Below are 27,764 nucleotides of genomic sequence, written 5' to 3'. Positions count from 1 at the left end.
TCTTTGAAGATGAGCAGCAAGACTCTCAGAGGGTAGTTTCTAAGTGCACTTTACAAACGTTACTGCTAGCTGGTCTAATGGGCCACCTATATTCAGATCCCCTTGAAAGGAAAAGCCACTAAGTTGTTCTCTAAGTCGTAACTTACTGTTTTTCTCTCCAGCTTCCCTGTTAAATGTCTTCTCTCTTCCTAACACTGGCAAAAGGAAAAAGGTGCTTTTTGTCACGTTCAAAGGTGCTGAATATATTTTTAAGTTGCTGTATTTCAGATGATCATTTAGAACAGCAGCTGCTCTGCAGTATGTGTGAACAAGGAGTGCTTTTAAAGTGCTTTTAAAGCAACACAGAGTCATTACACATGCAAGACGTCCTTGCTTCTTGAAAAGAAAAGCAGTCCTCCTCCTTTATAGGAGGAACGCTTACTTATCCAAATCCAGTCCTCGTCTAGAAACACAGTATTCCTTTATGTACACATTTATACAGAATGGTCATGGAAAGGGGCAGCTGTAAGGCAAACAAATGACACCTGCTATCGGACTAAAACCGTTCAAAATAACTTTATAAATTCTGTCACATTTCCGCTTTGTACATCAGTTCAACCTTGTCCCTCAAGCTTGTTACTGAAAATTCACGTTTGCTTTTTGTTTCATTTTTCCTGAAAGGCAGACACAAAACCAGCCATCAGTGCATTATTTACAGAAGTGCAACATAATCTCCCACCCCCAAAATTAAACTTTTCACTAACAAGATATTTCCAACAGGATGTAAATAAACACCACGGGTTGAGCAGTGTTTCTGAAGTCAATTTATAAAGGTTAGCTCATTTCTGCAATCCCCAAATGACAGAGCGAGTAAAGCTTCGCTCATCATCGAGCAGGCTAAAAATACCACATTTCAAGTATTAAATTAGAAGTTTCTAAAGACAATCCATATTTTGATAAATAAACACAAGGGAAACAGTATATAGCTCTCAATATACTGTATATGAAAAGTGGTGTCCAGTTTCAAACTTCTAGCAAGACAGGTGCACAGGCCAAAAATGTGATCAAAATAACCCTGAAAACGGTAGCAATCCGGGAGTCCCAAACATTAATCTCTTCTGTGTTTCCCCTGGAATTACTCTGCTGGTCTGAGGCGTTTGATTGTTATTGAGTTCTACATCTGTAGGTAATCAAAAAAAAAAAAACAAACCCAAGCTCATTCCCATATGGAAACAATTCAAAAGTAGGTTCAGCAGATAAATCCTATTATAATCTTGCTTCTCTGCATATTGTTTTCGATGAGATGTTAATGCAGATCCGTTATTTCTTCTGGAATAATGTTCTCAGTTCATAAAGTCCAATTCAAGTCATTCTGGCTGCAGCTTACTCTCAGTTTTCCACTTCACGTGCATCTTCACCATCAGACTTCTTATGTTTCCTCATATGTTTGTATTTTTCCACATATGCCTTCACCAGATTAGCTACCTTCATAGGGTTGATCTCTCCGCTTTTGCTGTGGCAGATCTACAAGAGATTAGAAAAGGCATTCAGTCACTTAATGGTATTACAGCAGCTCAGGCAGACAAGCAGTGATCAAGAAACCCTGAACTTCCCAGGAGAAGTGATTCCTGCATAGGCTCCTAGAGTCTCAGACCAGGACACAAAGCAGAAGACTCAACAAGAATAAGACTGTTTTCAGCCAACATTAGGGTAGGTCTAACCCTCTATGTTTGTCTGTAAAACCTACAATGCATCTTGGACTAAATGCACTCGGGAAAGTCATACCAAACCCTTCCTCGCTGTGATAACGGCTATCCGTGTTCTGTCCTAAAGAGTTCAGCCTCTGTTGCCTTGCAATAACGAAGCTTTCAGCTCGGATATATCCAAGTGTCAGAACAACCTGGCATGACGGCTTACACATCTCTGCGGAAATCATTAAGTCTATCACTACACCCACACAAACTGTATTAAAGAACACCACAGTAGTTACGATCTAAGACTAGTTAAGAAGTCCCTCCAAGAAAACAGAGAGAGACCCTGTAACCCCAGCTGGCCTTCTTCTGCACAAGTAATATTTAGCCTCAAGAGCAGGACACTGTTGTACTCCCACACCTCTACCGTTGCTCAGGATGAACAGCGCTCACTGGTAATATTTTACTTCACGCATTCCAGAAGCGGCCCGAGCACTAACTGAATGCATCTCTGAAAGCAGAATTATTCATTTCTATCACGGGCTTTTCTGTGGTTTCTAATTAACATACCAAACTGCACTGCAATTGTCCAGCAAATCCTACACAATACATGGTAAATGAGTGTTTATTTCCCATTTTTCTGATGGTTTTGAGGAAGTGATGTTCAGATTGAAAGAAAGAATTTGGCAGTTTTGAGGGCCCATTCCGAGGTATGTAGGGTCTGTTCACTTTCTCCCAAAGTACTAAAAACTTAATCATTGTTCACAGGGACTTTGGCTGCAACTGACTTTGCTCAGGTCTTCTACAAACTGCATTTGCTTTTCATGTTGGTCATGCAGAAGATGTGAAATTGCAGACATTATCTCAGGAATTGTCGTTTATGATGGAATTTCCTAGTGATAGCAGGAAGCCAGAGCAGGGAGAAAACAACAGTTCTCCATGGTACCATTTAACTGCCTCAATCGTAATAGCATTAATTGCTTTCACAAGACAACATGCATTTGTCTGCTGATAAGGTATTTTTTTAGCCACAATCTATTCAGCACTAAGATTTGAGACAAAAGTCAGCGTCAGCCAAATTGCAAAGCCCTCTTCCAAAGTTCAGGGACATCACAGGCGTCCAAGGAATTAACACACAAAGTATTTTCTAACTTTAGGAGTAACAGCTTGACAATTCAGGCTGAAGTTCTTAATGAAAGAGAATTAACAACTCCCTCCCAAGGCACGTGCCATGTAACACTTCAGCTCAGGCAGCTTAAGCTTCAATGTTGCATGTCGCTGACAACATCTTACAAAAGGGACACCCTTGACAGCTCTCAGTGGCACTGCTCAGTCCTGCTTGGAGCAACTTCACCACAAGACTGTAGAGTCCAGGTCGGAGTCCAAAAATCTGCTATTTCGGTAACACCACGTACTTACTGAAGCTTGCAAGTGCAATCCAAAGTACTGCCACTATTTTATTACCCGCACGGCTCCTCCCCTTCACAGTCACCTCACCTTTTGAACAGCTTTTCGAAGAATGTTCTTATACTCCTCCTTTGTAATCTCCCTCTTCTGGTAAAAAGGTTTAATGGCAAGTTTCACTTCTTCCACAGCCCTTTCCTGCATGTGAAGCTTCTTCATGTACTGCACAGCAAAGAGAAGTTCATTACCTTGTTTTAGCCTGGGAATACTTTCAGAATCTATTCTTAGAAATGCTCAGACAATGAAAATACTCGTTTCACCTTTCAACAAACCAAGAGCTAGCCTCAAAGCAATCTCCTTTACTGTACAGTGCAGTCTTGAAACAAACCACTCTTCATGCAGTGAGAAAAGCTCGTTTTGTGCAACATTATTCTGTCTTAGAGAATGTGTTTTAAACAAGCAAACACAACATCTGCTTAATTTTCATCTCCTTCTTCCCTTCCAACAGCTCTGGAGTAAACATACATCAATCAAAGAGGCTGTCAGAATCTAAAAGCAGCAGGTCAGAGGCATAAATATAAAGCTCTGCATAGCTCTAAAGGTGCTCTGACATAAGAGCATACTCTAATAAAGACAAATTCACAGAAACTGCTGCTGAAATGGAGGTTCAGTCGAAAACATCTCCTCACCAATTTTTTTTTTTAGCTTTATGGTAGAAAATGGAATAACTGGCTAAATAACTGTTCTTATGTTAATGTGCATTGTGAGTTTACAGCAGATGGTCTGTACAGCAGATCCAAAACTCAGCAGCAAGGTACTAGCACTGCTAAATCTCCAATGCTTTTTCACTGCTGATTAACAGCAGGATACAGTCCTACCTCTCCATAGGACTGCCATGAGAATTGATCTCATTTCAAAACTGAAGAAGAGAGGAGAGCACCGGGCATTTGGGGTTTCAACATTCTGGCTTTCTGAAAGCGACTTTCAAACATTCAAGCAAGAAAGTTTCAGAACTGTAAGGATAAATTAGCTCCTTTAACCCCTCTCAGAGAGGGTACAGAGAAAGTTATAAAATCTAGCTTTTATAAAAGTCATTAAAAACTTTAAAATTTCAAATAAGCAGCTTATTAATATATTGTTTCTAACTTCTAAAGAATGGGCAATGCCTTAATTAACAGGACTGTGGCCTGCATGTGCAATTCCAGTTACGCATTTGCTACTTGAGAGCATTTACTCACTTCCTCATTCTTTGTTTTATCCACTGGAGGTTTCGGTACTTTGATCTTTTCTTCTGCATTTCCAACAGAAGCAGCTTGAATTCCTGGTTCAGAGGCAGTAGCCAGGCTGCCTGGCTCTGGAGTCAGGCTCTGTCCTGCCACGCAGCCAAGTGCTGGCAGGCTGCCCTGCATGATGAACTGAACCGTGGGCTGGCTGACAGGCGCGTAGGGGGGGAGGCTCGAGGGCAGAGGTGGCGTCAAAGGTAGGTTTTGACAGAACACCTATGAAACAGAGACCGTTTTGTAAATGCCTGTCCTCAAAAGAAAGCATCAGATCGGTATTTTCAGAGCAATTTTTATCCACTGAAACAGGCAAGTCATTAGTAGTGTAAATCAGGGAGGCTGCAGTCCGCCCCTCAGCTAGGTCTCTGTGCGCCAGGAACCAGCGGGAGCCCCGCACAGCATTTCACTGGTGGGCAGCACAGAGGCAAGGCCTGATGGCACAGACCAATGCCAACAGGCCATTTTATTTTTTATTTTTTACAGCCTGATTGCAATCAGCGAGATGTTCAGAGCTTTTCAAGCAACACGGTTGTTCATCAGGGAAGTGCTGAAAATGGAAGCTGCACACACAGTGCAGAATGAAAGGGAGATGTGCTTCTTCAGCTGTAAGAATCACCCGAAAGATTAAATGATTAGAGGATTGCTGAGGCGTATGGGCTTTATGAAATGCACTGCACGCAGAGGAAGGCGAGCTCTGCCATGAGGGGAGAGTGTTGTACAACGAGGGCACAGATGAGGTGGGATGCCTTCCATGACACTGGGCTGTCAGAATAGGAACCAACCTGAGAGGAATCTAGATCAGGAAACATAGGCTCGGGAATCATATAATTGGTTGGAGGAGGCTCATTTAACTGCACCTGATTTAATGTTTGGTTCAAGTCCTCTGCCTTCCAGGCCCCTTCTTTTGCTCGCTGAAGTTTGTAAAACGGCATCCCTAGGTTCCCCAAGAGAAGGAGAAAAAAATGAGAACAAAATAAACCTTGTGGGTCAAAGATTCAAAGCAGTTATACATAAAAAACCAACAGCGAAGATGGTTCTAACAACAAGGCTGGCTATTAAAGGACTGTTTAGCAATCATCAACATTTTAAAGCTGATAAGAGAGGACTTATCATCCACTTGTGCAATTGTTTTTTAGTGAGTTTCTGTGAGAGGAACCAATGAGAACCACACAACTGTCAATACACATAGCACAGGGCACCCGAGTCGAGCTGTTCCAAGCAGCTTTGGCTTAGCAGAGCTCAGAGGAGCAAGCTGTAAAGACTTGCAGCACTGCTCAGTTTTGAATAATCTTAAGTTCTGAAGGATAAATCATTCTAGTTAAACGCAGGAAGCATGGAACACAGACTGTCAGTTCAGAGATCAGGTTGCAGTATGTACTTCACAGCCAAACGGGTTGCCACTGGCTAGCCGAGCTGCTGAAGTGACAGCAACGATTCATTAACGTGATTCACCTCGTGTTTTTGGCAGGTGCAAAACGCAGGCTTTCAGGATTGGGAGCCATAGCATCACCCCAGCTCAGATGACAGAGCTATTACACTTACAACTTAAGCCGGGCACCTAAACCCTAAGACTTACGCAGCCTGCTCCAACTGCTGCTTGTTTTCCCAAAGAGACTTACGTGGAGCTTTTCCAGCAGACAACGCACCGCCCTCTTCCTCTTGAAGATTCCAGGTCACTCTTTTCACCGGTGCTTTAGATTTCAACATGGGACCCTGAGGTACCACCTCCAGTTCAGGTTTCGTGAAATCACTGGTTTTCTCCGTTGACACAAGGCACTCATCTTTAACCTCTCTCACACAATCTGTTATTTTGCTTTTGGATGAGCTTTGAATTGGCTCAGCCTCAGGCTGAGCTTGCACAATAACCTCTTTCTTTGGAGGTGGCTCCATCAGAGGCGGACACAATGCAGTATTTTCTATTTTAACTGTAATCTCCAGGTTCGTATTGCTACAGCTACCAAGTAATGCTGGATCACTGTTAGTCGTTAATTCAGTTTCAGCCAAAGAATCCATGCTACCAATTGGAACACAGCTGTTTGTGATCTCTGGCACAAGGAATGTGGCTTTACTTGCCGCTTCCTCACAAATGGGCTCTACCTTTATAGTTTCTTGGGCCTCTCTCTGTTGAACAGAGGTCTCAGCCTGTATTTCCTCAAGTTTGACGTTGGGTTGGATGGTTATGGAAAACTGTTCTAGTACTAGCTCTTCCTTTGGCTCCTGTTTGAAGGAATGGGATTGCTCTGGACAACTGGGTATATTTTCAGCTGGAGGCTTTTGATCTTTTTCCGGCTGGGGAGGAAGCGAGGTTTCTTTTGACCTGTGTTTTCTTTCTTTGGAACGTGATCTCGATCGTGGTCTTTTTTCTTTTGACTTGCTGCTTTTGTGCTCCCGAGATCGAGATGCAGACCGAGACCGAGACCTCCACTTTCTCCTCTCTCGAGACCTGGATCTTGACCTCTTTCTCTCTCTTGACCTCAAGCTACTGTCTTTTTCATACCTCTCATAGCTTTTGTCTCTCCTGTGTTTCCGCCTCTTAGTCCTTTCAATGCTATTTGAGTGGGAACGATCCCTCCGTCTAGATCTTGACCGAGACCGCCTTTTCTTCTTCCTATTTTCATAAAACTCAGAAGTACTTCCAGGACTACCTGAACGTGACCTCGATTTCCTTTTCTCCCTAGACCAAGAAGATTTTGCCTTTTTATCCTTAGTTTTATCCTTCGTTTTCTTTTTTTTAGATCGCTCATGACTACTGGAGCGGTCAGTAGAAGACCTCCTGCTCTTGGGTTTCGAGGTGTGTGTTTTGCTGTGCTCTTCTCCACCTGACCAAGACGTAGATCTGGAACTTCGGTCCCTCGAGCGTGCTCTGCCCCTAGACCCTGATCGGGATCTCTTACGCTCTTTGACAAGTGCCTTTTTCCTCTTCATCTTCTTCCTGCTCCGGGAGCTGGAGTTTGAACAGGATCTGGAACGTGATCGCCTCTCTGTTTGTTCCGTCTTTTGGACTTTTTGCTGCCCATCATTCTTTGAGGGACTTTCTGGTTCTGGTTCTAGTTTCACACTAATATTAGGTCTGATTAATTCTTCAGCATTAAAGAACACATTGGGGCCCTCTCTACCTTCTTCCTTTAAAGGCTCTGCATTAGAGATTTGCTTAACAACAGAAGAAGTGCAAGGACTGCTTAGAAAGTCTTCCTCATCCATGTTGTCTCGTTCCTCTGTATCAGAAATCTGTTCTACAATCCTGCTTTCTGCCGGCACATCTTCATGAGACTCTGTGTTACTAGATGGTACGTCAGATTCAGCCCCAGACCCAAATATATTTTCTACTGTGTAAGGAGTGAAACGACGAACAGTTTGAAACGTTTGAACTTTCGGATTTTCAATAGAAATAGTCCTGGTAATATTAGTTAGTGGGATCCCTGAGCCAAGCCTTTCAGGACTACTGCTTGCTGAACTCGAGTCTGACCCTGTTGGCTCAAAGGGATCGTATATTTCACTTTTGACTTGCTTCTTCTTAACTGAGAAAAGAGGTGAAGGAGTCTCTTTCTGTTGCACTTTGTCATCCACAGGGCGGAAGGTGTTACAAAATCCTGGGTTAGACAGTCTGCTGGAAGGCCCTGCATTTCCAGGAATATTAATTTTAAAACTCTCAAAAGAGCTCTGGCCTTTGCTCCTCGAAGTGCCCAGAAGTGATGAACTGCTATACACGCCTGCATTGGTAGAAAAAGATACCCCGCTTGTGCGTGTTTGCTGCTGAGATTCCTTTGCATTTGACTTCTGACTTTCCACCTTGCTGCCCTTTCCCGGCTGATTAGCGCTCTCTTTGCCAGTCAGCTGGGTTATACAGGAGCTGGGGATGTCGCAGCTTTGGCTTCCTGTGGGTTCTGGCTCCACCTGCTTGCTGCTGGTTTCCTTTTTAATCTTTGGTATCCTGGGAAGCTCAAAGATGTCAATTCTCTTGAGAGGTGGTTTTAATGGTTGCCTCACAGTTACAGCTTTAGAACCAGAATTCAAGTTACAGCTCGGGGGCTTTGAAGATGAATCAGTGGGGGCAAAGTTTTTAGAGTTTCCATTAAATCTGGGCATTTCATCTGACTTGGAGCCATGCCCACTCAGGCTAGCTATACTGTGAGTCTGAACAGACCTGGGCGTCATTGAAAATTCCGATTTTACAGTTGCCTTTTCTGATGTAGTCTGTGCAGGGTTTGCTGCGGGCTCAACCCTGCTCAGGGAGGATGAAGGCGATGAAAACAAACTTGATGAGGTGGGTCTAGTGCGAGTATTCAGCCCCAAGGAAACTGAAGGTCCAGCAATGGAGCTGCTTGCCATGGTCCCTGAGTGCACCGTGCTCAGCTGGGGTTTACGTCCTGAAACATCATCCACTCTTGAGTCTTTTGTTGATTTTCTGTGAAGGGGAGCTATGGCATACAAGCAAACAATTAAGCCTTTCAAGACGTATTTATCATTTTTCCCCCCAACATGAAAAGAAGTACAGAGGTAATTATTTTAAGTTCCATTTTGGTTTGTAGACATACCACACAGTAACAAGGCAGTCCAACAGTTCTTTCAGTCAGATGCACAAGGGTTACTGTCAGACAATGGCACCTTTGAGGTAAATGCCAATATTTAGGAAATAAATAACTCTGTTCTGTGGGTCTCACTAGATTTGTGTTTATTATTAGTCGCCAAGCAATAAAAATGACTTCAACATAGGATGTTATAGGTTATATACTACTATATAGTATATAGGTTATATACTACAGAGCACGTACTTTTGAAATAAGACCAGGGTGGACGTGGATAAAACAGGCTAATTACAACAGCAAGTGCCAAACCCTTACCTGCCTTCTTTGCTGTCAGAGAACCATCTCTGTTGATGACCACATCAGAACTACTCATCATGAGGAAGCTCTGTCCAGACAGGATACTTCCCAACAGATCAGGCACGGGGGCAGCTTCTGCTTCTTGATCAGGACTCAAGGCAGGTACACTGCTTCTGCATGTTTCAGAGGGGTTACATTTCCTTTACTCTTACAGCACTTGTTCTATACACACACATTACATTAAAAAGGAACCTTAAAAAGGAACCAAAACCAAGGGCATAAACAAACAGAGGTCAGCCAGGGAAGCTCACCGACAGTTTTGGCTTCACTAGAATAACTCTGCTCCCATCTCTCTCTGACAAAGAAGTTGAAGTATTTACTTCTCCCAGGAATACCACCAGATTGGTATGGTTATGTGCTTCCTGAGACTTTTGGTAAGCAAATGCTTTTCATCTTATTTAAGAACGATGCTCACTTTGTTACGTATCAGGACAGCGCATTGTTCAGTGCTACACAGAGGTACTTCCATCCCAGCTGTCTCTTCTCCCCACCAAAACAGGATCACAAGTGTGTTAGTCAGACCTACACTACTGTCTAAAAAAACCTGATGCAACTTAAAGAAGTGTTTAGCATCAGTTGTTGGAATACACATCGGCGCCTACCAGTAGGGTAGGTACACTGAAAAACAACAGCAGTATGGGTAACGTGTGGGGTGACGCAAACACTCCCCTTTATGCATTACACAATCTTAAGAAAATAGCTTTAACTGCAACTTCTCTGGGCTTAAAGCATGGTTTTACCGGATTCATGTTTTATGAACCATTTGGGGGGGGGGGGGTTAAAAAGGTTTGAGCGCTTTTGGTGGTTTCTTGTTTTTCTTTGCTTATGTGTTTAGTGGAGTTCTGGGTTTTATGTTTGTCTTAAAAAAAAGAGAGGGGTTCAAATGGAACCAATAGACTTGGCTTTTCCAGGGAGCTATACTTCATTTCTGTACAACAAAGCAAGGTTTCCAAACCACTTACACCAAAAACCTGTAGCATACAATAGAAAGAGAATATGGGGGGGGCTAAAAGCATTGGCCACCTAAGCCGGACGAGGAAACTCACTGTGGTTCAGGCAAATCAAACCTTTAGAAAAGCTGAATTTCAGCTGAACAGTTCTACCTTCTGAACAACATGCTACTCGAGCTACTTCAGAGGACGTGCAAAGCTTCCTGGAAGGCTTCCTTCAGGATGGAGATAATATATTTCCATGGTAACTTGGGATATTTCTGTACCTTTCCTATCTGAATCCCAAGAAACAAACCTTTGCCTTAAGTCAGATGCACAAGAAGACAGCCATGTAAATCTCTTACGCCCTTCAACAGCTTAAGATGAGCTCTCTGCATTTCTCCTAGTCTTCAGCTCCCTCAGCCTTGCAGTTTTCCATGACTTGGTTGGTACCTGCTCCAGGCATTTTCCTCACCCCTGTTCTCACCATGTCCCTCTCCCTGTGCCCTACCTCTCTGCACTGCATCCTGTGCCCCAGTCCTGAAACCCCACTGGAGCTGGTAGTGGCAGGCACACACACATGCGTGCATGCAAGTACACGCAAAATAAATCAGCTGTCAGACAGCAAAGCAGAGCAATAGTTCAGTTATAGACTCAAACACTTCCTTCCAATTTTCTGAGCTCCAACAGACGACAGAGGAGTAAAGTGGTGTGGCTACACCCCTCATTCCCTCCTTTGGATGTGCGACTAGCTTCCCCTGCCTTCCCAGATATGGGAGCAGGGCATTTTTTTTTTTTTTTTTTAAAGTTAATGAGACTAAGAATTGTTTAGTAACCCCACTAGTATGTTTGAAATCCCAACTTGAAAGACTTACAAAACACGCCTGGTAAGAAAAAAGTTAAATAAGAATGATCACCTGTTCTTAAGAGTCATTACACAGTTCAAAAAAATAAAAATAGCACTTGATGGATTTTTACCTGGGAAGTCCTACAGAAACAGGTCTAGCTACAGGACGGTGAGACCTCAGAGCTGACTGGGAGAGAACTCTCCTTTTGGCACTCACTGGTGAATCTGGATTTGCTGGAACCTCTTCGTTGCTGTGGATAAAACACACACACACAAACCTTGAAATTACTACCAAATTGATGAAGCAGATAATAAGATTAGGCCATGTACGGTTAGAGAGTATGATACATAAAAAAAAGATTTGTGCCATATATTTATTTTCTCTTGACTAATAAGTAGAATTGTGTAACAGCAATTACTGTGTACTGTTACACAGCAGAATTCTACATTTGAATCTTGTGAGAGATTTTTTTTTAATATTAAATGGGTAGTTTCCTTCTAAGAGACTCTCAAAAGAGGTCTGCTCAGTAGAAAATTAAATTTCACCAGCAATAATTCAGATACTCCCTCACCAGATTTCAGAGCAATATAAACTATGGCATAGGGAGATTCCTCCTGAACTTAAAGCACCTGGAAAAGGGGAGATGGGGAAAGGAGAAACATCAAAAATTCCGCAGGTCCACTTAATTCTACACAGTCACTGTTTATCATATAACAAAAATGATAGCTATCTTTACTTAAAGTAAACAAACAATTATTAGGATCTGACTCCTTCACTCTCTAGCCTTTAAATAGCCTCATAGATCTTATTAAAGATTTTCATGCGGCTTATTTCAGCAAACCCCTTTAAAGAAGGCTGATTCTTTAAGAGCTCAGCAACTCAGCCAAGGTGGGAAGAAAGAACAGGCACATCATTACATTATTGTGAGCTGCGCATCCAAAGTCATTTTCAGGTGTGAGACTTACACTCTTTGCAGAAAGTCACAAGCTCCTTTCCAAAATATAATCCAGTACTTGAACTTCACCTCTATCATAACATCCCAGGTTTCAAATACATCCATGCACACGTGCAAACAACCCAACACTAGTGAAATCAGCTTTGGATTATGGTCAGGGACCTGGGATCTTACCTCTCATAAGGATCCAACTCATATGGATCTCCAAACACGGACAGAGAAGCTGCACCAATGTCTGCCCTCATCAGACCAAGTGAGGGCTCCGTTGGTTTGTACATGGAAGGAAGCGAGGCCCCACGCATGGGTTTACTAAGACCGAGAGTTCGTGCAATACGGGAGCGAGTAGTAACCTCATTTTTTACCTGCACAGATACAGAGATGGGTTACTTGTATGCTAGAGGCCGGTACAAAGTCTTCACTTAGCAAGTACAGTGATCAGGTTACTACTGTCAGCAGCAGAAGCGGTACACATTTATTTTCTGTGTTTGCTTTAAAGCATTTATGGAACTTACCACAGCCTGTATGCCACTTCGCACAGAGACTGCATATATTAACCTAAATGATCAGACAAGTGAAATTTCTACAAATCTGTAAGACAGTCATTCAAAATTGACAATTTCTTACTAAAGGCTGGGAGGTCAGCTGTCTGTAGAATGTAACCTCTAGTTAAGGTGGCTGAGGACAAAAGTCAGGCTGGTACAGAGTATTCACTGTGGTTCATATGAGAACACTACCCACAACTGAAAGGGATTTTGTGAGCCCTTACATGTACTTAACTTGGTTTGCAACAACACAGATGCAAATTTCCATACTCCGTTAAAAGAAGTGGGTGGTGACAATTTCAGCTGAGCTTACATCAGTACCGAGTAAACATGAGAGCTTAATGGTAAGAGCATAACACAAAGCCTGCAGGACGCGCTTCAGTGTGATCCCTGCAGTTCAGGTAATGGGATTTGTTAGCAAATCCAGCAAGCCTGCTTGGAAGTTGCAATTCGCTTCTAGGTACATATACTTTTCTACAGTACACCGGATACATCCTGCACATACTTCCACCAGAAAAAAAAACTACCTGCTATCATTTCAAGACAGTGTTTTTCCATTGAATATCATGATATAATCCTCTGATAGATAAAATAGCAGAAAATTGGCAGATTCTGATACTGGCAGAGACTCACATGCGATCTTACTCTTATCTTTTTCCCTCTTCTCTTCTTCATTAAACGCTTGCGTCTCTTCAGCTGCGTCCCTGATGTCTTCTTCCCAACAGAGGATTTTGTCTGAGTTCTTTTTTTGCCTGCTACCTTCTTCCTCCTACCTGATGGGACACAAGACAACCAAGTACCTAGCTAAATGCTGGTGCTACGTTGTACCCTGCCCTCCCCTTTTCATACCGCCATGGCACACAAAGCAGCTGAAAGCAATCTACCATGTGCTGCAGCAGCGTAAAACAATGCAGCAGAAAAAAGCGAAGATGTTAAGATTTATTTAAGAGTAATCTTTACGATGAAAAGACATATTGGGGAGGGGATTGCACAGACCTACACATGTACATACGCACGTGGCATACTTCTGTAGCTGCACAGGTGCAGCAGCACACAGCTGCTCTAAAGTATTTGGTATGACTCAGGCTTATTTTCCCAAAGCTTTTATTCTTGCAGATAGGAGCCACAGAAGGCTTCTGATGCCCTTACCTGTTTTTCTTTTCTGTCTAGCAGGAGCCCGGGGTGTAAGAGGACGCTGGTAAATGGCTGTGTTCAGGCCCGCTACAACTGCCTCAATTGTTTCATCCAGAAGAGAGGACATGAGGTACCTCGGCACGTGCTGGGGGGGGATTAGAAGTTACATGATACAGGTATCTAAAGATCAGCAGCAAGTTCGGTATAAAAGCATTTGAAAAGAAAGTGAATTGAGATTCAAAAGAGAAACACTTACAGCAGCCCAAGCTGCCAGTAAAGCAGTTATGTCACTGTTCTCACCTACTGGTTGTTGGATTAAGGAGAACCTGGCCTTGCCCTTCAGGCTCCCTCACCATCACAGGCCATGGCTAGCTCAATGCCAACTTTGTAAAAAGAGTACTCCCACTCAGCAGAACTTTCACAAGTCCACTGAACCGACCTCTGGCCCATCACACAAGGCATGATGAGCATGAGGACCAAAAAGCAGCATGGATACCCCACAAAGGTTCCCATTCCTCTTCCTCTCTACACAAAAGGGTCGACCCCATTTCGAATATATTTAACATATTTGAGTTAAGTGTATGGATGCTGAGGCACTGGTTCCTTCCTTTGGTTGGAAAGAGGTGACAAGCAGGTTTCTCTCAAAAGCTACGTTAAGCGTGTCATGTCCATGCCAACCATACTCCTAAAATGTCTCTAACCCCCCTCCTTCCTTCTAGCAACGCTACAGTGACAGGACAGACATTACAAAAACCTAAGGCACCAATTTCAGCCTGTATTAACGGCTATAATAAAGACCATTTGGGTTTCGCTAAAGATTTCTCTCCTCCAATTATAATGATTTTGATGACAGATTCAACATGTATACTCCAGAGGGCTAATTAACAACCTACTGTTCTTCCCGACCAGTAGGAAAGTAAAATGACAGAAAACCTACACATTTTCTTGCCCAGATTTTGGCATTTGTTTTGCTTCCCTCAAGCCAGTCTTCAGGAAAGTTATTTTTCTGCCTGAACTTACAGAATATAAAAGTGTTGCTCGTGAATTTGAGGCACTTCACAATCCTAAGTGCATTTTCTTTTTCTTTCTCACCTGACCATTACAACTGGATTATAAGGGAAAGCTTAAGCCACCAGACCTCTCACCACTAACTCTGTCTTTTGCCAGTCTGTACTTCACACTCCAAGGAGAGCCTCTGCACCTAACCCAGCCTGAAATCCACAGCCGACTGACCGACCTGAAGAAACGTTTAGTTTTATCCACTCTTTTCTCCCCTTTTTTTTTCTATTTTCCTATCTTTGAAAAAAAAAACAATACAGTCAAAACCAAAACAACATATTATTGTCCGATGATAGAAAGCTTATGGAAAACTATGGAGCAATTCAGGCTGGACAGGATGAAGGGGTTCCCTAAGGAGGTCCGACCTTTCTGTTCATGGCTGTGACAACACTGAATTCAAATGAGGTTGCTTAGGGCTTTCTCCATCTCAAGGCATTAATGAAGAACCAATTAACGTATCGCTAGTCCCACAGAGGTTATTTACAGGCTCTACTAAGTCACAATATGTTCCTGTGCAAATTAAGGCTTCTTATATTTACGGAAGTGAAGGGTAGGTACTTTGGCTAAAGCCAAAGGGGAGGCCAGGCAGGAGATCCCCGGTTTGAAAGTGCTCACTTTGCAGCACAGTAATTGTTACCTACAGGATCCCAATTATTTCAGACAGCGTCATCTCACCCATCTCTATTTGTTCAGCAGGCAGTTCCATGAGTAAAGGATTTCAAGTACCTCAGGGATTTGGGATACTCTCTTGCATAGATTCTGGGCAACCTATTAATGAGGTTGAATTCACACCACCACATCAGCAAGGACGCTAGGATTTGGGTTTGCACTGCTTAATAGGAGGCTAACTGTCAAAAAAAAAATACAACTTAATATTTTTTCCCCTCCGGTTTGGCTGAAGGTGGCCAGCAGGTCCAACTGCTACAGGGGAGGGGGTAGGAGGACAAACAAGCAAATCCACAAAGGTCAAATAAACAGGCACACTAAAAATAGGAATGGTGCACAAATTATGAACTAACATCTGCTGGGAATAAGAATATAATTTTGCTCACGACCGAAATAATAAAAATGCAGATTAAGAGAAGAAGCTACTACAGATTTCAAAATAGAGGGAATCTTGCTTGTGTGCTGCAAAGCCACTTGTGTTATGTCCCAAGTAATAAAAAACAAGAACTCCACAACTACTGACCATTTTGCTACGGATGGTCAGCACTCAGACAGACAGATGAGCTACTTGAGGGGTGGGATGCATTTCAGCTCTTCCACAAGGTTCTTCCACAAGCTCGTCAGCAAATAATTCTAAATACCTGGATTTGTTGTGCAGTTGTTATCCGGTTTCTGTTCACTGTTGCCCTAACTCGCTCGCTCTGCCGAGTCCTGGCTATAGCTCGGGTTCGGACGTGAGGACGTAGCCTGCTCGTGGTAGGAATAACATCAGCCACGAGGGCAGCAACCTCTTCTTCACTCACATGATCTGTATCTTGAAAGAAAAGATGCCCAGGTCACTTCTCTTCCTACAGGTGAAAGCATTTGAGAATTCTGGACCAAAAAAATCTGCATTCCCCTTCTTAAGCCAAATGGCCTCCAAACATGGACACAATCCTCTCAAAAAGAAATGAATACGGACACCACCAACGCTACTGCAGGCTGCAACACAGAAACAAGGTTTTCTACGTAAAACAAAATGCTGCCACCTTGGCAATCTGAGGTCAGGGTGCTAATAAATTCTTTGCAGTGTAATACAACGCAATTGCACTAAGGTCCGGGGCTAGCTTCAGGAAGGTTGAAGAACGCTTGTAAGAAGAAATGCCATAGGTTTTTTATTAAAATTCGGATTTGCAGCTACAAAAACCCCTTATCAGTCAACAGGTTCAAGAGAAGAATGCCCAACAATTATCCTAAAGCAGACCAAACCAGGGGTTAAACATCTCTTCAAAACAAGACATGCTTCACAGCATTTAAGTCAGAAGAAACTTGTTTACTTTTATTGCACACCACCAAACCCTCACCTGCAGCAGCGCTGATACCCATGGGAGCACAGGCTGGACAGAACCATTCATCTACAGGGACTTCACTCAGAGGTGGGTTAAGGCATTCCATATGATACCTTGAGAAAGAAAAAGAAATAAAACAAAAGTCAAACAAAGTCATCCTTACCAAGGGAAAAGAGTAGTTTACATCTAACCACAGAAAAGATAAGACAATAACCCCAAGTGCAGATGCATTCTCATCAGCCTGAAACTACAGTCTATGTATCTTCTTCTACCATTCTTCAGAGAAACGATGCTACCTGATAGTTGTGTAATGGTCCTTGATTCTAGTATGTATTTTTAAATCATTTTAGGCCCAAATAACACCCTGAAAAGTGACTGGTTTAACCCTCATGGTGTGGTACGTGCTTACCATTTGAACTCGACAAGTGTTCAAACACAAGAAGTGGCCAGAGCCAAGACTAATGGTGGCGAAGAGAAAAGAAAGGAGCTAGTGGAGCTCTGACACCATAGACAATCTGGAAACAACATCAATTTCCTGAGAACCAACGTGGCATCGCTGTAACTGAGAGTTATGCACATTTTACTTTGCATGACTGGGCACCGGTCAGCTGCAATGCCTTATTATGTTGAATAAACGCATTTCATCCCTCCCCCACAGCTCTTGATTAAGGAAACAACTAGTGATAAGGATTTCTGCACAAGAGGATGAACTAGGTTGCAGAGCACTGTGCAGCTGGCTGCCTTCATACACCTGCTTGTAGTCTGGATACCAACAATACTGACTCTAAAACACCATCTTCCTGAGGACTCTGCTCATTCTCATCAAACCTCAAAGGGAAAGAAGAGAGAATGATGCTCCCTCAGGCATTTTGAAGTGTTTTCTACCCAAAGAGAAGCTATCCTGGAAAGCCTTTTAATATTACGCAACTTTGGCTCCATAATTCGCTCTATTCCACTTTCAGCCACTAAATTAAAACACACACAAAGCAACACACATTAGTAACCCAGAATTTCTAAAGCAACTCATCTTCAAGTTACACTGCTAAGAATTCAAACAGACTTCCCAATAAATGAGATGCCTCCCATCAAAACTGAGTATATAGAACAAGTTCCCCAGACAAGGAACAGTGGGACACACACACACACACACAAAAACACTGCAGAGAGAATACAACTGTTAATTCACCTCCCACCCATTGCTCCAATTTCAGATTTTGTCTTTCAAACCTGTTCTATGAAGTTGTGATTATCTCAATTTGCGACTAGATTGCAAAACCTATTACGTTTATGCTAAAATGTATTAACTATAAACACAAAATGGAATACCACGTCCCTATTGCATAGAAGAGCACATCTGAGCAGATGAGGTTTTACACTCTTTCAGAAACACAAGAAGATGAAGCTGAAAAATGATGTTTGCAAAAAAATCACTACGTTAGAGTAGCAAAGTATTTTCCTTATCTGGGAAAGGAGAGCTCCTTCTCCAATTGCCAGCTACCAGGTATGAGATAATTTCCCTGAAGTGGTATTCTGACAAGTAATATTGTTCAGGCTGAAGTCATAACAAAAGTCCTTATAGCAAGAGCTTTGTTACGCACATTTTAGATTATCCCTGGGCTTTCTGAAGGCGCATTTGAAAACCCTGGACACTGGAAAACCTATTGCAACAGCTATTTAAGAGCTCCCCAGATATTGAAAGAACCCAATCACATACAAAAACATAACAAAACTCAGCGCCAGACCTTATGTAAGGGTAAGGTGATATTTGCTTTACAAACGACTCAGGGGTAAATTGATTTTGTTCACACTCATTCTCTCAGTCTCATTTACATGCACTCGTGTGCCCACCCACTCACAAGCACAAACACTCCGTGCACCCAAACACTCTGGCCAGGATTATTTCTGTGCAAAACAGCAGACAAAAGACATCAGCAGTCAAGTCCTCTACACTTCTCTTGGGCTCTTTGTGACTGGCAGTGATGAACTGGTTTCAGACTTCTTTTCTGGACCTTTAGGGAACGAACGGATGCTTTGGGGAATCTTCTGCCTTACTATTTTGTCTCAGTCCTCACAAATCGTAAGAAAAATGAGATCTATGGAATTCAGGAATTTTGGCCACAAAGCTAGCCCTGGTTTTCATTTTGATACCCATCTTCAGGCCAATTTTTTAAAGTGACAGAAAAATCAGGACTTTACAGTGTTTCTGAAGCCAGTACTACCTTCCATATTCATGGAAAGACAGGATGACTCCTTCGGCTATAAGCCTGATGGAAAAAATAACTGATGAAATTTTCAATCCAGTGTCAGGTCAGAGAGGACGTGAAGGAACAGAACCAGGGTTTGAAGCAAGCTATTCCACGTTTTCCTAGGTATGATCTCAGCCACGGAGAGCTAGTAGAGACTGCGAGTTCTTTCTTCAGGAAGTGCTTCCAGAGGTGCTATCTCCAGAAGCCAAGCATTTATAAACAACTTATTTTAAGAAAATTATATAAAAATCAAAAACTGTATCAAACTTGAGTAAAAGCCTATGGAATTATTTAGAGAACATATTGAGAGAACAAAGGAAAATCTGTGAGTCCGAATAAGACTTATGAAACTTCAGAAAGACCTAAGAGTTCAGATAAGACTTACGAAATGTGGTTTTTTCCCCCAAGTATTTTAAACTGCACTTGTTGCTCAGTGTTTTGATGACATGCTTAACAATATTTAGTGTTCCTGATTGCGTCTTTTGTTCAGAAGGTGAATCGATGCATATGGAGGCTACAGAACACAAATACAAAACTAAGCTTACCAGTTATCTTGTAAGCCTGATAAAAGCCATTTTTAAGAGATTATTTTACCAATTCGTTCAAACAAGCACCTCATTTTGTTCAATAGGGGACTTCTGACATCAAATTGACAGTGCTGCAAGACTGATTCAAACAGTACAGCAAGTTTAAACTCTAGCAGGAGACTATCGGCCCAAAGTCACATATGAGCTCCATGGTGCCTCTACTGAGCAATTTAAAAGTTATTTTATTTTTCCAGGAGGAAGAAAAAAGATGTCAGGTAGACACAGAATTAAGCAAGACTAAAATAATCATTTAATAGATGTGGCTATGCAGAAAATACCTCAAAATTTCATGAAACTGTAAATCCCGAGCTCTTGCACGCGACATTAAAGCCCAGTCAACTGGGACAAGTCACGCACCTTTTCAAGGAGGCATAAAGAATGCAAATGTCAATCATACAGGTGCTGTACTCTTTTCGCATCTTTCTTACCCTGCATCACAGCCATCGCACAGCAGCAGGCGATCCTCACGGTCACTTCTGCCACACACCTCGCAGAAGGTTGGATCATCCTCTCCATCGTTACCCTGAGTTTTTGTGTTCTCAACAGGAATCTGGATAAAAAATGGGATTCATGTTGTATGCAGAACGTGCCACTTTTAAAATCCCTTGTCACATGAGCAGTAACAGCAGCAAAACCTAAAAATGAGTGAACCAAGTGGCCACCACATACCCGAACCTTCATTTAAGTTCATTCAACACATCTCAGATGCGATCAAATGCTTTATGAGATCTATTGAACTTGTCTATTTTCAGACACTGACAACCATAGAAAACTGTCTTTTAAGAAGCAGAGGAATCAAAAGTTCCTGAAGAAGATCAAAAGTAGTCAAACAAAAGAATCCCAAAACAAAACCGAAGAGAGCAGGCTTAGCTTCCCCCCCCAAAAATTAACATTTATTTAAATCTCAGTAATTTGTGCTTCTGTTAAAATGCAAATAATAATAAACCATCAGTTTATGAAGAGAACAAACTCATAGATGCCCTCTAAAACCTGGTTCGTTTCAGATACTGATTTAACAAGGGCAATGACAGCTCTTCAATATTCTTTTGTACAAGACCATCACCACACTCAACCTATGCCTTTACGAGCTCAACTGCAGCCTCCTCTTCCTCCCTCTCCCCTTACGAACCCAGCTGCTACACAACAGAGCTGGTAGCAAGACATAAGGAACAGGTCAGGCACATTTAACCCACATTGTTCCTGTTGGCATTATACAGTACTGCAGGACACTGGGCACTTTCCCCACAGGAACTAGCGTATCAGTGTAGAACAGCTTAGAGGCAAACTATACCAAAAATGCAGTTGTGAAAATCCTTTCTGCCTTCTGAGCCAGCATCACGTTTCAATCCACACACACTAGTGTAGGAAACGTGGTTAAAGATGAGGAAGATTTATAACAGTGCCTTACAGGGAAATCTCAAATCAGGAAAGCTACCAAGTATCAGACACACGTGCTAAAAAAGTAAGCCTTTGAATAGCTATTTTGTGGCTATCTTGTTGTTTACTACAGCAGAAAGCTTACCTTTTTTAAGATTTTACCACCAAAATGCGCCCGAATGCTAATGTACTTAAAGAGAATTCGATCCACTGGACAGGAGTTTGCATTCTAGAAGGAAACAAAATATTTTTCCCATACAATTAATACACACACCTCTTGATTCGATTTCTAAAAAGCAAAATTTAAATTATTCATGTGATAAGCATTAATGTAGTAAGCATTTTAAAAGCTATTGGTATTGACATTTTAAGCATTTAAATCTGACTTATCTGTCAAACAACTTTTTGCATCAGAGAAGACTTTTTTTTTTTAGAAAAGCATTTATTATATCATTGAAATCATTTAATTATTATTCGATTGCCAAAGGAATATCAAAGTTCTTCCAAACATGGCCTTGAAATACTGCTCACGTTGGAGGAAATTTTATTTCTTTGGGGAAATGAGCAACTCAAAATTACCTGCAAAGCCATCCAGTATCTCTGATTTTAATTACCACTGGCACTGTGTAATTCTCACCCTGGACTATGATTATAGGAACTAGGCAGTTAGGAGGCAGTAACTTTGACTGAAAAATACTGAATTCAGAGCAAACTGCTGATTTAGTAATCTTCTGTGTCTTTCCTGGGTTTAAATGTTCACTGTTGCAACAGACCCTGATCCTGCAGTCACAGCACAGAAGTTAGAGAGATAAATATATGTCTACACGCACAGAGAAAACCAATACTGTTGGTGTCTTGACTTGAAAACAAGATTTTTAGATGCCTAGAAACGCACTTGCTCACGGTATCACAGCTTTCAGAGAACAAAACACATCAGAACGGGTACAAGAAGCAGATCCACACTTCTCAAACATGAATCTGGCATATAAAACAGTCACCTAAGTCCGTGCAGAAAAGCTCAAGGAAGCAAATATAAATATTACAGGGAACTGTTCTCACGAAAGAAGAACAGTGTGATCGGACTGACGAGCAGAGCGCGTCAGAGGGCCGCAGGAAATCGAGTCCAAGCAGCTCACCTTCGACCACTCCACGATGCAGTCCAAGCAGAAGTAATGGGAGCAGTTCTCAGGAGTCCCAACGGCCTGATCTCTAAATGTGTTGAGGCAAATGGGGCAGTTTTCGCCATCCTCATCAGAGGAAACGTTCGCTACATTTAGGCATGGTTCCAATTTCAGAGCATCAGTCATTCCTTCCCCAGCAGCCTCAGCTTCTTCCTCCTCCTCCTCCTCGTCATCTTCGCAATCTTAAAAAGCGAGAAAGGAAAAAAAAACTCCAATATGCTGCAGGGCTTCAGCAAGGGGAGCAAGCGCAGGGGGATTCGTAAGGGACGTTAGCTTGTGGAGAATTCCACGTAAGCTTACTTTACAGGTCTGCAAGGGCAAAGCACAGCCTCCCCAGTTTGAGGTAATAGTTTTTGCTGGTTTTTACTCCTCCCCCCCCAGATCCCCTTGCTAAAAAGCAATGGATTACCCTGGCAAATAAACAAATAAATAAAAGCCCAATAATGTGACTAGTCTTGCAAGAGATTAAAAGGACAGACAGCAGAAAAACAACAGGTTACCACGATGCCAAGATACCACTGAACATGGAGCTTAAAAATAAACTATCAGGCATCCAACTTTTCTTCCAGCTATTAGACACTCCAGAACACAAGGCACAGCAATACACTTGCCTACAGAAGAACAGGTTAAAGAGTTCACAGGTAAATCACAGTTTTGAGGGGATTTGGGTGCCTAGCTGGAGACCGCTCAGAGAAGCTCGATTTTGAGTAAAATTCATTTTAAACTCTCATCACGCGTTACTGAGAGGTGTTTTCATTTTTAGTACAAAATACAGACACGTCTTAGTGTTAAGACTGTGAAGTTGTCAATTTCAAGAAGCAATGAGAAGTTACGTAGAAACATTCCCACTGGAAAAATAAAAGACCAAGAAAACAGGGCCTGTGTGTTTTCTATTGATTTTTCCTGGCAGGACATAGGATAGATCATTCTGAAAGATGGATTAATTAAGCTTTTTGGCACCTTGCATCAGCTTTTTAGAACTAGTCTGTGTTCAAATCAGTCTACCTAGTGCTTGGAAAACTGTGCTCTTTCTTGCCTTCCCAACAAGCTTCAAAATGTGACAAAAAACTTTGTTTATCCACTTGAGCAATTCAGTTTCAGAAGCACACGCATTTCAGTTTCAGAAGCGTATGCATTTTCAGTAAAATTAATAAATTCAATAATATCCCCACTCCTTTTTCCAAAGGAAAATTAGTTGTCTTCTTCCCTCCACCCAAAGCTTAAAAGCAATCCTAATTTCTTTCCAGAACTCCCCATCACGACGTTCATTTTCGAGCAAACTGCCATAAACACACTTTTCGTAAGTGAAAAAAATTTTTCACTGCTGTAATCCCAACTTTTTTTCTACTCATGCCGGGGCTCCACCACTGTCAGTCACTCCTACTGCCTGTAACTACACAGGTTTAGCTAGTGGATAGTCTTCAAACATACAAATGCTATGAACACCTAGAAACTGGGGAATGTCCGTGTTTATTACTGTAGGTTCTGGGCATCACCCTGGCAGAGCAGCATGGATTTACGTTCCATGGTTACTTTCTGGAAGGAAAACTTTCATCTCACTCTTCCTTCAATTGTTAACAAAATATCTCTGTTGTGCACGTTAACAGCCTTACCTTCTAATTCTTCATCTTCACTTTCTTCTTTGTCCTCCTCACCTCCCTCCTCCTCAGAGTCATCTTCCTCCTCACTCCCGGTGTCATCTTCTGATTCGCAGCTGTTCCCACCGTTGCTTTCTAAGGAAGAAAAAAAGGGGAATTTGAAACACGAGTACAACACCAGAATTCCTGCTCAGGACATTGTATAGAAAGCGAAACCCCAGATTTCCTCAGCGAGCTTCTCAGTAGCGTCAAAGCCAGCAGCTCAGAGCATCCCAGAGGAAGCTCGCCAGCAGTTTGAGATGCAGCATTCAGAAGTCAAACGAAACATTTTTCAGGGAAAGAGAAAAACGGTCACAACTACAGCTTCACTTCTTTTGGGAGGTTAAAAAAAAAAATCGGCTCTCAGACCTCCAACTAGAAAGGCGGACACGCAGAGCCTGCGATTACCTGTTTCACTGAGGAGTGCCAGACTCTGCCTTTTGCCCTTGCCCAGCGCGGCGTTCTTGTTTATCAGCTCATCCTGGCTGTCATCATCCATGGCAGGACATTGGGAATCCGCTCCCTGCAAGAAGGCAGACGGGGGTGAGGCAACACAGCACCTAAGCGAGCGCAGAGGGTATCGCTACCGCACAGGCACTGAGCGACACTTTGCTCTTCTTATTTTCCTTCTGGTTAGATCTACAACAACGGAGGGTCTGGCTTCGTGCTGCGGGAAAGCAGCTCTTACAGGAGTAGGACGAAGAAAACCCCTGCTTAGTTTTCCCAGTTTCAGGTCAGAGGTGGCCTGAAACCAGCTCCTTGTACAACCCAGCGCAGGGGAAAGATTCAGCTTTGTCTTGGATGACCAAAAAAAAAAAAAAAGCATAACCACACCTCCCCACTAAAGGTAGGAGAAGAAAACGTGCAAACGCCAAAACCATCCTGCGTGCTAGCTGTAAAGAGCAGCATCGAAAGGGGCCAGAGGTCAGTGTGTCCTTCGGATGAGGGCTAACGGGATGAAAAGTAGACGTTTCAAACCAAGGTACTTCATCCTGCTCAATTCAACCAAAACGAGAACAAAGAGGATGCGTTTTAGGTCTTTTTCTAAAAAGGCCTTTTCACAGCTCCGTCGTGAAATAGGAAAGCCTCAGAGCACACAACCGCAGCAAAGAGGCCCCTTCACTGGGCGCATATTAATGCGATCAAATTAATTGCTGTGCATTAGCAGACTGGCAATAAAACCGACAGATACCGAGAGACGGCTCCTGATCCAAATCCATACCGACGGCCAAACCACAGCTTTCAGCACGCGGTGCTACAAAGCGTCAGGGAAGGAGGGTCGGGGTCGCCGTTCTGTAAACGAGCCGTGGATGAACACCATTAAGTGGCACTTACAAAGCTTGCTGTCATAACTGCGCATGGAGGAGAAATTGGATTCTTCTGCAAACGTGGCAAAGAAGTTTCGGGTGCTCTTCTCCCCCTCTCCCGGCTCTGCATTACGCAGCTTGCATATTAAAGTCACTTTTGGAACAAAACATTATGTCTTATTCAAGCCCTCGAAGCACATCCTCACTCGTTCGCTCCCTTTTTTGAGCCACGTAGCACAGCTCTGCACTGGAGAGCCTTAAAAACGCAGGCTTTGCTAAGGCGGGCTGAGTTGTAAACGCAGCCTTCACTGCTCAGGAAAAAAGGCTACAAAGATCAAGCTTCAGGACGAGCGGGTTCCTGGTCAGGGTTTCTCCTACCTTCGGCGAGAATCCTGCCTAAGCAGAGGATTAAACTCCTAGCTGAATTCGTGGCTGTCAACGGGAGCGCTGAAAAATGGTTTTCGTTGGCTGAAAACACGCAGACTCATCAAAAGCCAGTCGCTGCAACGTACCCAAACCAAACTGGGAAGAACCACTGGTTTCCACCAGGCACGCGCCAGTTCCAGCAGCGCGCACGGATGAATTATGCAGAGGGAAGCCCGCTTACATAAGAACCTTCCAAACGGGAGCTCATGAAGCGAGTGGCGAGGCTGGAGCCGGGGAACAGCGTGATCTCCGCGAGGGGTGACTTGGGTTTGTCCCAAACCTCCTCATTCGGCAGGAGGTGGGAACACCTCTGTGACCCCCCCGCTGCGTCCAAGCGGCCACGGATCTCCCGAGCCCCCGAGGAGCTGGCAAAACCAGGTGGGGTTTGCCTCAAGGTCTGTGCAGTTAAAAAAAAAAAAGTCTGATTTGATTTGCGGATAGTTCGAAACAGGTGAAAAGGAGTCAGGCAAAAGTGAAGGGAATTCAGGATTTTAAGCTTCAAACGGCGAAGGTAAATATCTCAGCGCGTGAACAAGCTTCCCAAATCCGGACAGCTGCTCCCAAGGAAAAGGGAACCGAGGCGGGCTGTGCACTTCATGCAATTGCTCGTCCTCCTATTATTTAAGGACAACAAGCAGCACTTCCCAGTTTTTCTTCTCTGGGGAGACATTTCAACATTTACGACACGCGTCAGGGCTGCCCAACCTGTACAAAAGCGCAGCTTTCACCCCAGCCCCTATCCTCCCTCCACCCCGCCAGGAGCTGGGAGCAGCAGATACCAAACAGACCCATTCTTATTGCAAAGTGAAAGAGAAAAGCTGCTGGAGAAGGAGCTTGCGTTCATCCCCTTGAGGCCAACCTCAGCTGCGCGCCTCCAACACAAGGCCAGGACGTGTTGGAGCACCACCCCACTTTCAGGGCAGTGCGGAGCACTCTCCCTGAGCCGCATTAGCCGTTTCTGCTTGTTCTAACTGAATGTTTCCTCCAGAAGAGGGGTTTGCCAGAGAGACACCCTGGCTTTCTAAAGCCCCTACGGACTGCCACAAATGGGGACTCTGACCGGCCGGGAGCACGCCGCAGCCAGGAGGGAAGGGCTAGACACGAGGCTAGGTCAGAGGCAGGAGATCTGCCGGGCAAGGCGTTTGTTTTAACCTGCGGGAGGGGCGCTGGGGACGGTGCCCAGGCAGAGAAGGAGCCAGCTGGGTTTCCTCACCGAATGCTGATCTAATTCCAGGGGTAATTACCGAGCAGCTTTGTTCCGGAGAGCACTTGTAACTAAATTGAAGGCTACTAAATATTCCAACGTGCACTTGCATTGCCATAGCTGCTTTGTTATTATTATTTCCCTCCAACCCCCCCCCAACGCACCCTTTTCTTTCTTAAATTGACCGATGTCACACACCTGGAATCGAAGCCAAACACTTACAAACTCACCTGCTACGTTAAAAGTAAACAACAACAAAAAAAAGAGTTGTAAAAGCCATTCGTGTACACAGGGTACCTGCTGTGGTGTGCCTGGTACCTGCCAGCACCCTCCGAACGTGGACGTTAAAAGGGGCTGTGCAGGGACAGCAGGCACCTTAACGAGAGCCCCATCGCCCCGTGCCAGCCTAACGCGCCCGGGAAGCTTTAAAAAAAGCCCCCTAGGTCTGAATTTCGGTTACACTTCCCCCCGTTTACGCTACAAAAGAGATTAACTCTTAAACACCGGTATCAAAACCGCCCGTGCGACGACTTTAATCACTTCGAGCCCTTAAGAAGCTACCTGAAAATTAACCCCGGGGTGGGCGCGTTCACACACGCACTCCTCGCTCCCTGCCCGAAACCCACTCGGCCTCGGGCCCGGCACCCAAACCTCCCCCGGAGCCTCCCCGGGAGCTCCCCGGGCGCAGCGTAACATAAACCCAACCCCAGCAACGCGTCCCCAGCGCCCCCAGGCACCGAACGCCGCCACCGGGGAGGCTCTGAGGGGGGATAAATAAAAACGGGGAGCGGGGCGGGGACCCCGCGAGGCCTCAGCACCGCGGCCGGACCCCGGGGCCCCGCTCACAGGGCCCCCAACCAGGCCCCGGTGCCCCGGTAACAGGGCCCGGAGCCCCCCAGCCAGGCCCCGGTGCCCCCCCCCGCCGCCCCCCGCACTCACGCAGGAGAAGGCCCCGGCCCCGGGCCGTGCCGCCGCCGCCGTTCCGGGAGGCACGGCCGGAAACGCTCCGGGAGCTCTTCCGGGTCGCGGCCCGCCGGTGAGGGGGGACGGGAGGGGGGAACGGCGGCGGGAGCGAACCACCGCGGGCGTGGGGGGGGGGGG

The 27,764-nt window shown here is 44.0% G+C and overlaps 1 protein-coding gene across 4 annotated transcripts; it reads right to left on the bottom strand.

The window, feature by feature from the left end:
* Nucleotides 1-540: 540 nt before the first annotated feature.
* PHRF1 (PHD and ring finger domains 1) lies at nucleotides 541-27,764 on the bottom strand. 4 transcript variants are annotated; one of them, XM_040558992.1, is made up of 18 exons: nucleotides 27,603-27,764; nucleotides 24,135-24,249; nucleotides 23,703-23,822; nucleotides 22,045-22,271; nucleotides 21,054-21,137; nucleotides 19,960-20,081; nucleotides 16,714-16,811; nucleotides 16,012-16,184; nucleotides 13,661-13,790; nucleotides 13,145-13,284; nucleotides 12,144-12,331; nucleotides 11,145-11,264; nucleotides 9,196-9,350; nucleotides 5,974-8,772; nucleotides 5,137-5,288; nucleotides 4,313-4,573; nucleotides 3,168-3,296; nucleotides 541-1,503 (listed from the first exon to the last, which is right to left on the bottom strand). In XM_040558992.1, exons 2-18 carry the CDS (start codon nucleotides 24,223-24,225, stop codon nucleotides 1,369-1,371), a joined length of 5,124 nt encoding a protein of 1,707 aa, XP_040414926.1. In that variant the 5' UTR covers nucleotides 24,226-24,249; nucleotides 27,603-27,764; the 3' UTR covers nucleotides 541-1,368. The 4 variants fall into 4 exon arrangements, with proteins under 4 accessions (XP_040414926.1, XP_040414927.1, XP_040414925.1 ...); XM_040558993.1 differs by having other exon boundaries at nucleotides 5,212-5,288; nucleotides 27,603-27,740; XM_040558991.1 differs by lacking the exon at nucleotides 27,603-27,764 and adding an exon at nucleotides 27,225-27,576 and having other exon boundaries at nucleotides 5,212-5,288.

The sequence above is a fragment of the Cygnus olor genome, chromosome 5, assembly GCF_009769625.2.
Source record: "Cygnus olor isolate bCygOlo1 chromosome 5, bCygOlo1.pri.v2, whole genome shotgun sequence".
Taxonomy (NCBI): Eukaryota; Metazoa; Chordata; class Aves; order Anseriformes; family Anatidae; genus Cygnus; species Cygnus olor.
Note: the sequence above shows the minus strand (reverse complement) of the source record. Positions and strands in the feature narration are given on the sequence as shown.

Bases quoted from the DNA above. Each gene is read 5' to 3' on its own strand.
- PHRF1 (XM_040558990.1), bottom strand. From the start codon at position 27,359: ATGTTACGCTGCGCCCGGGGAGCTCCCGGGGAGGCTCCGGGGGAGGTT. The intron at 16,185-16,713 runs GTGAGGGTTTGG...TTTTCTTTCAAG, and splicing joins GGGTATCAGCGCTGCTGCAG to ATACAGATCATGTGAGTGAA. The intron at 8,773-9,195 runs GTAAGGGTTTGG...TGTATGCCATAG, and splicing joins TCTGACAGCAAAGAAGGCAG to CTCCCCTTCACAGAAAATCA.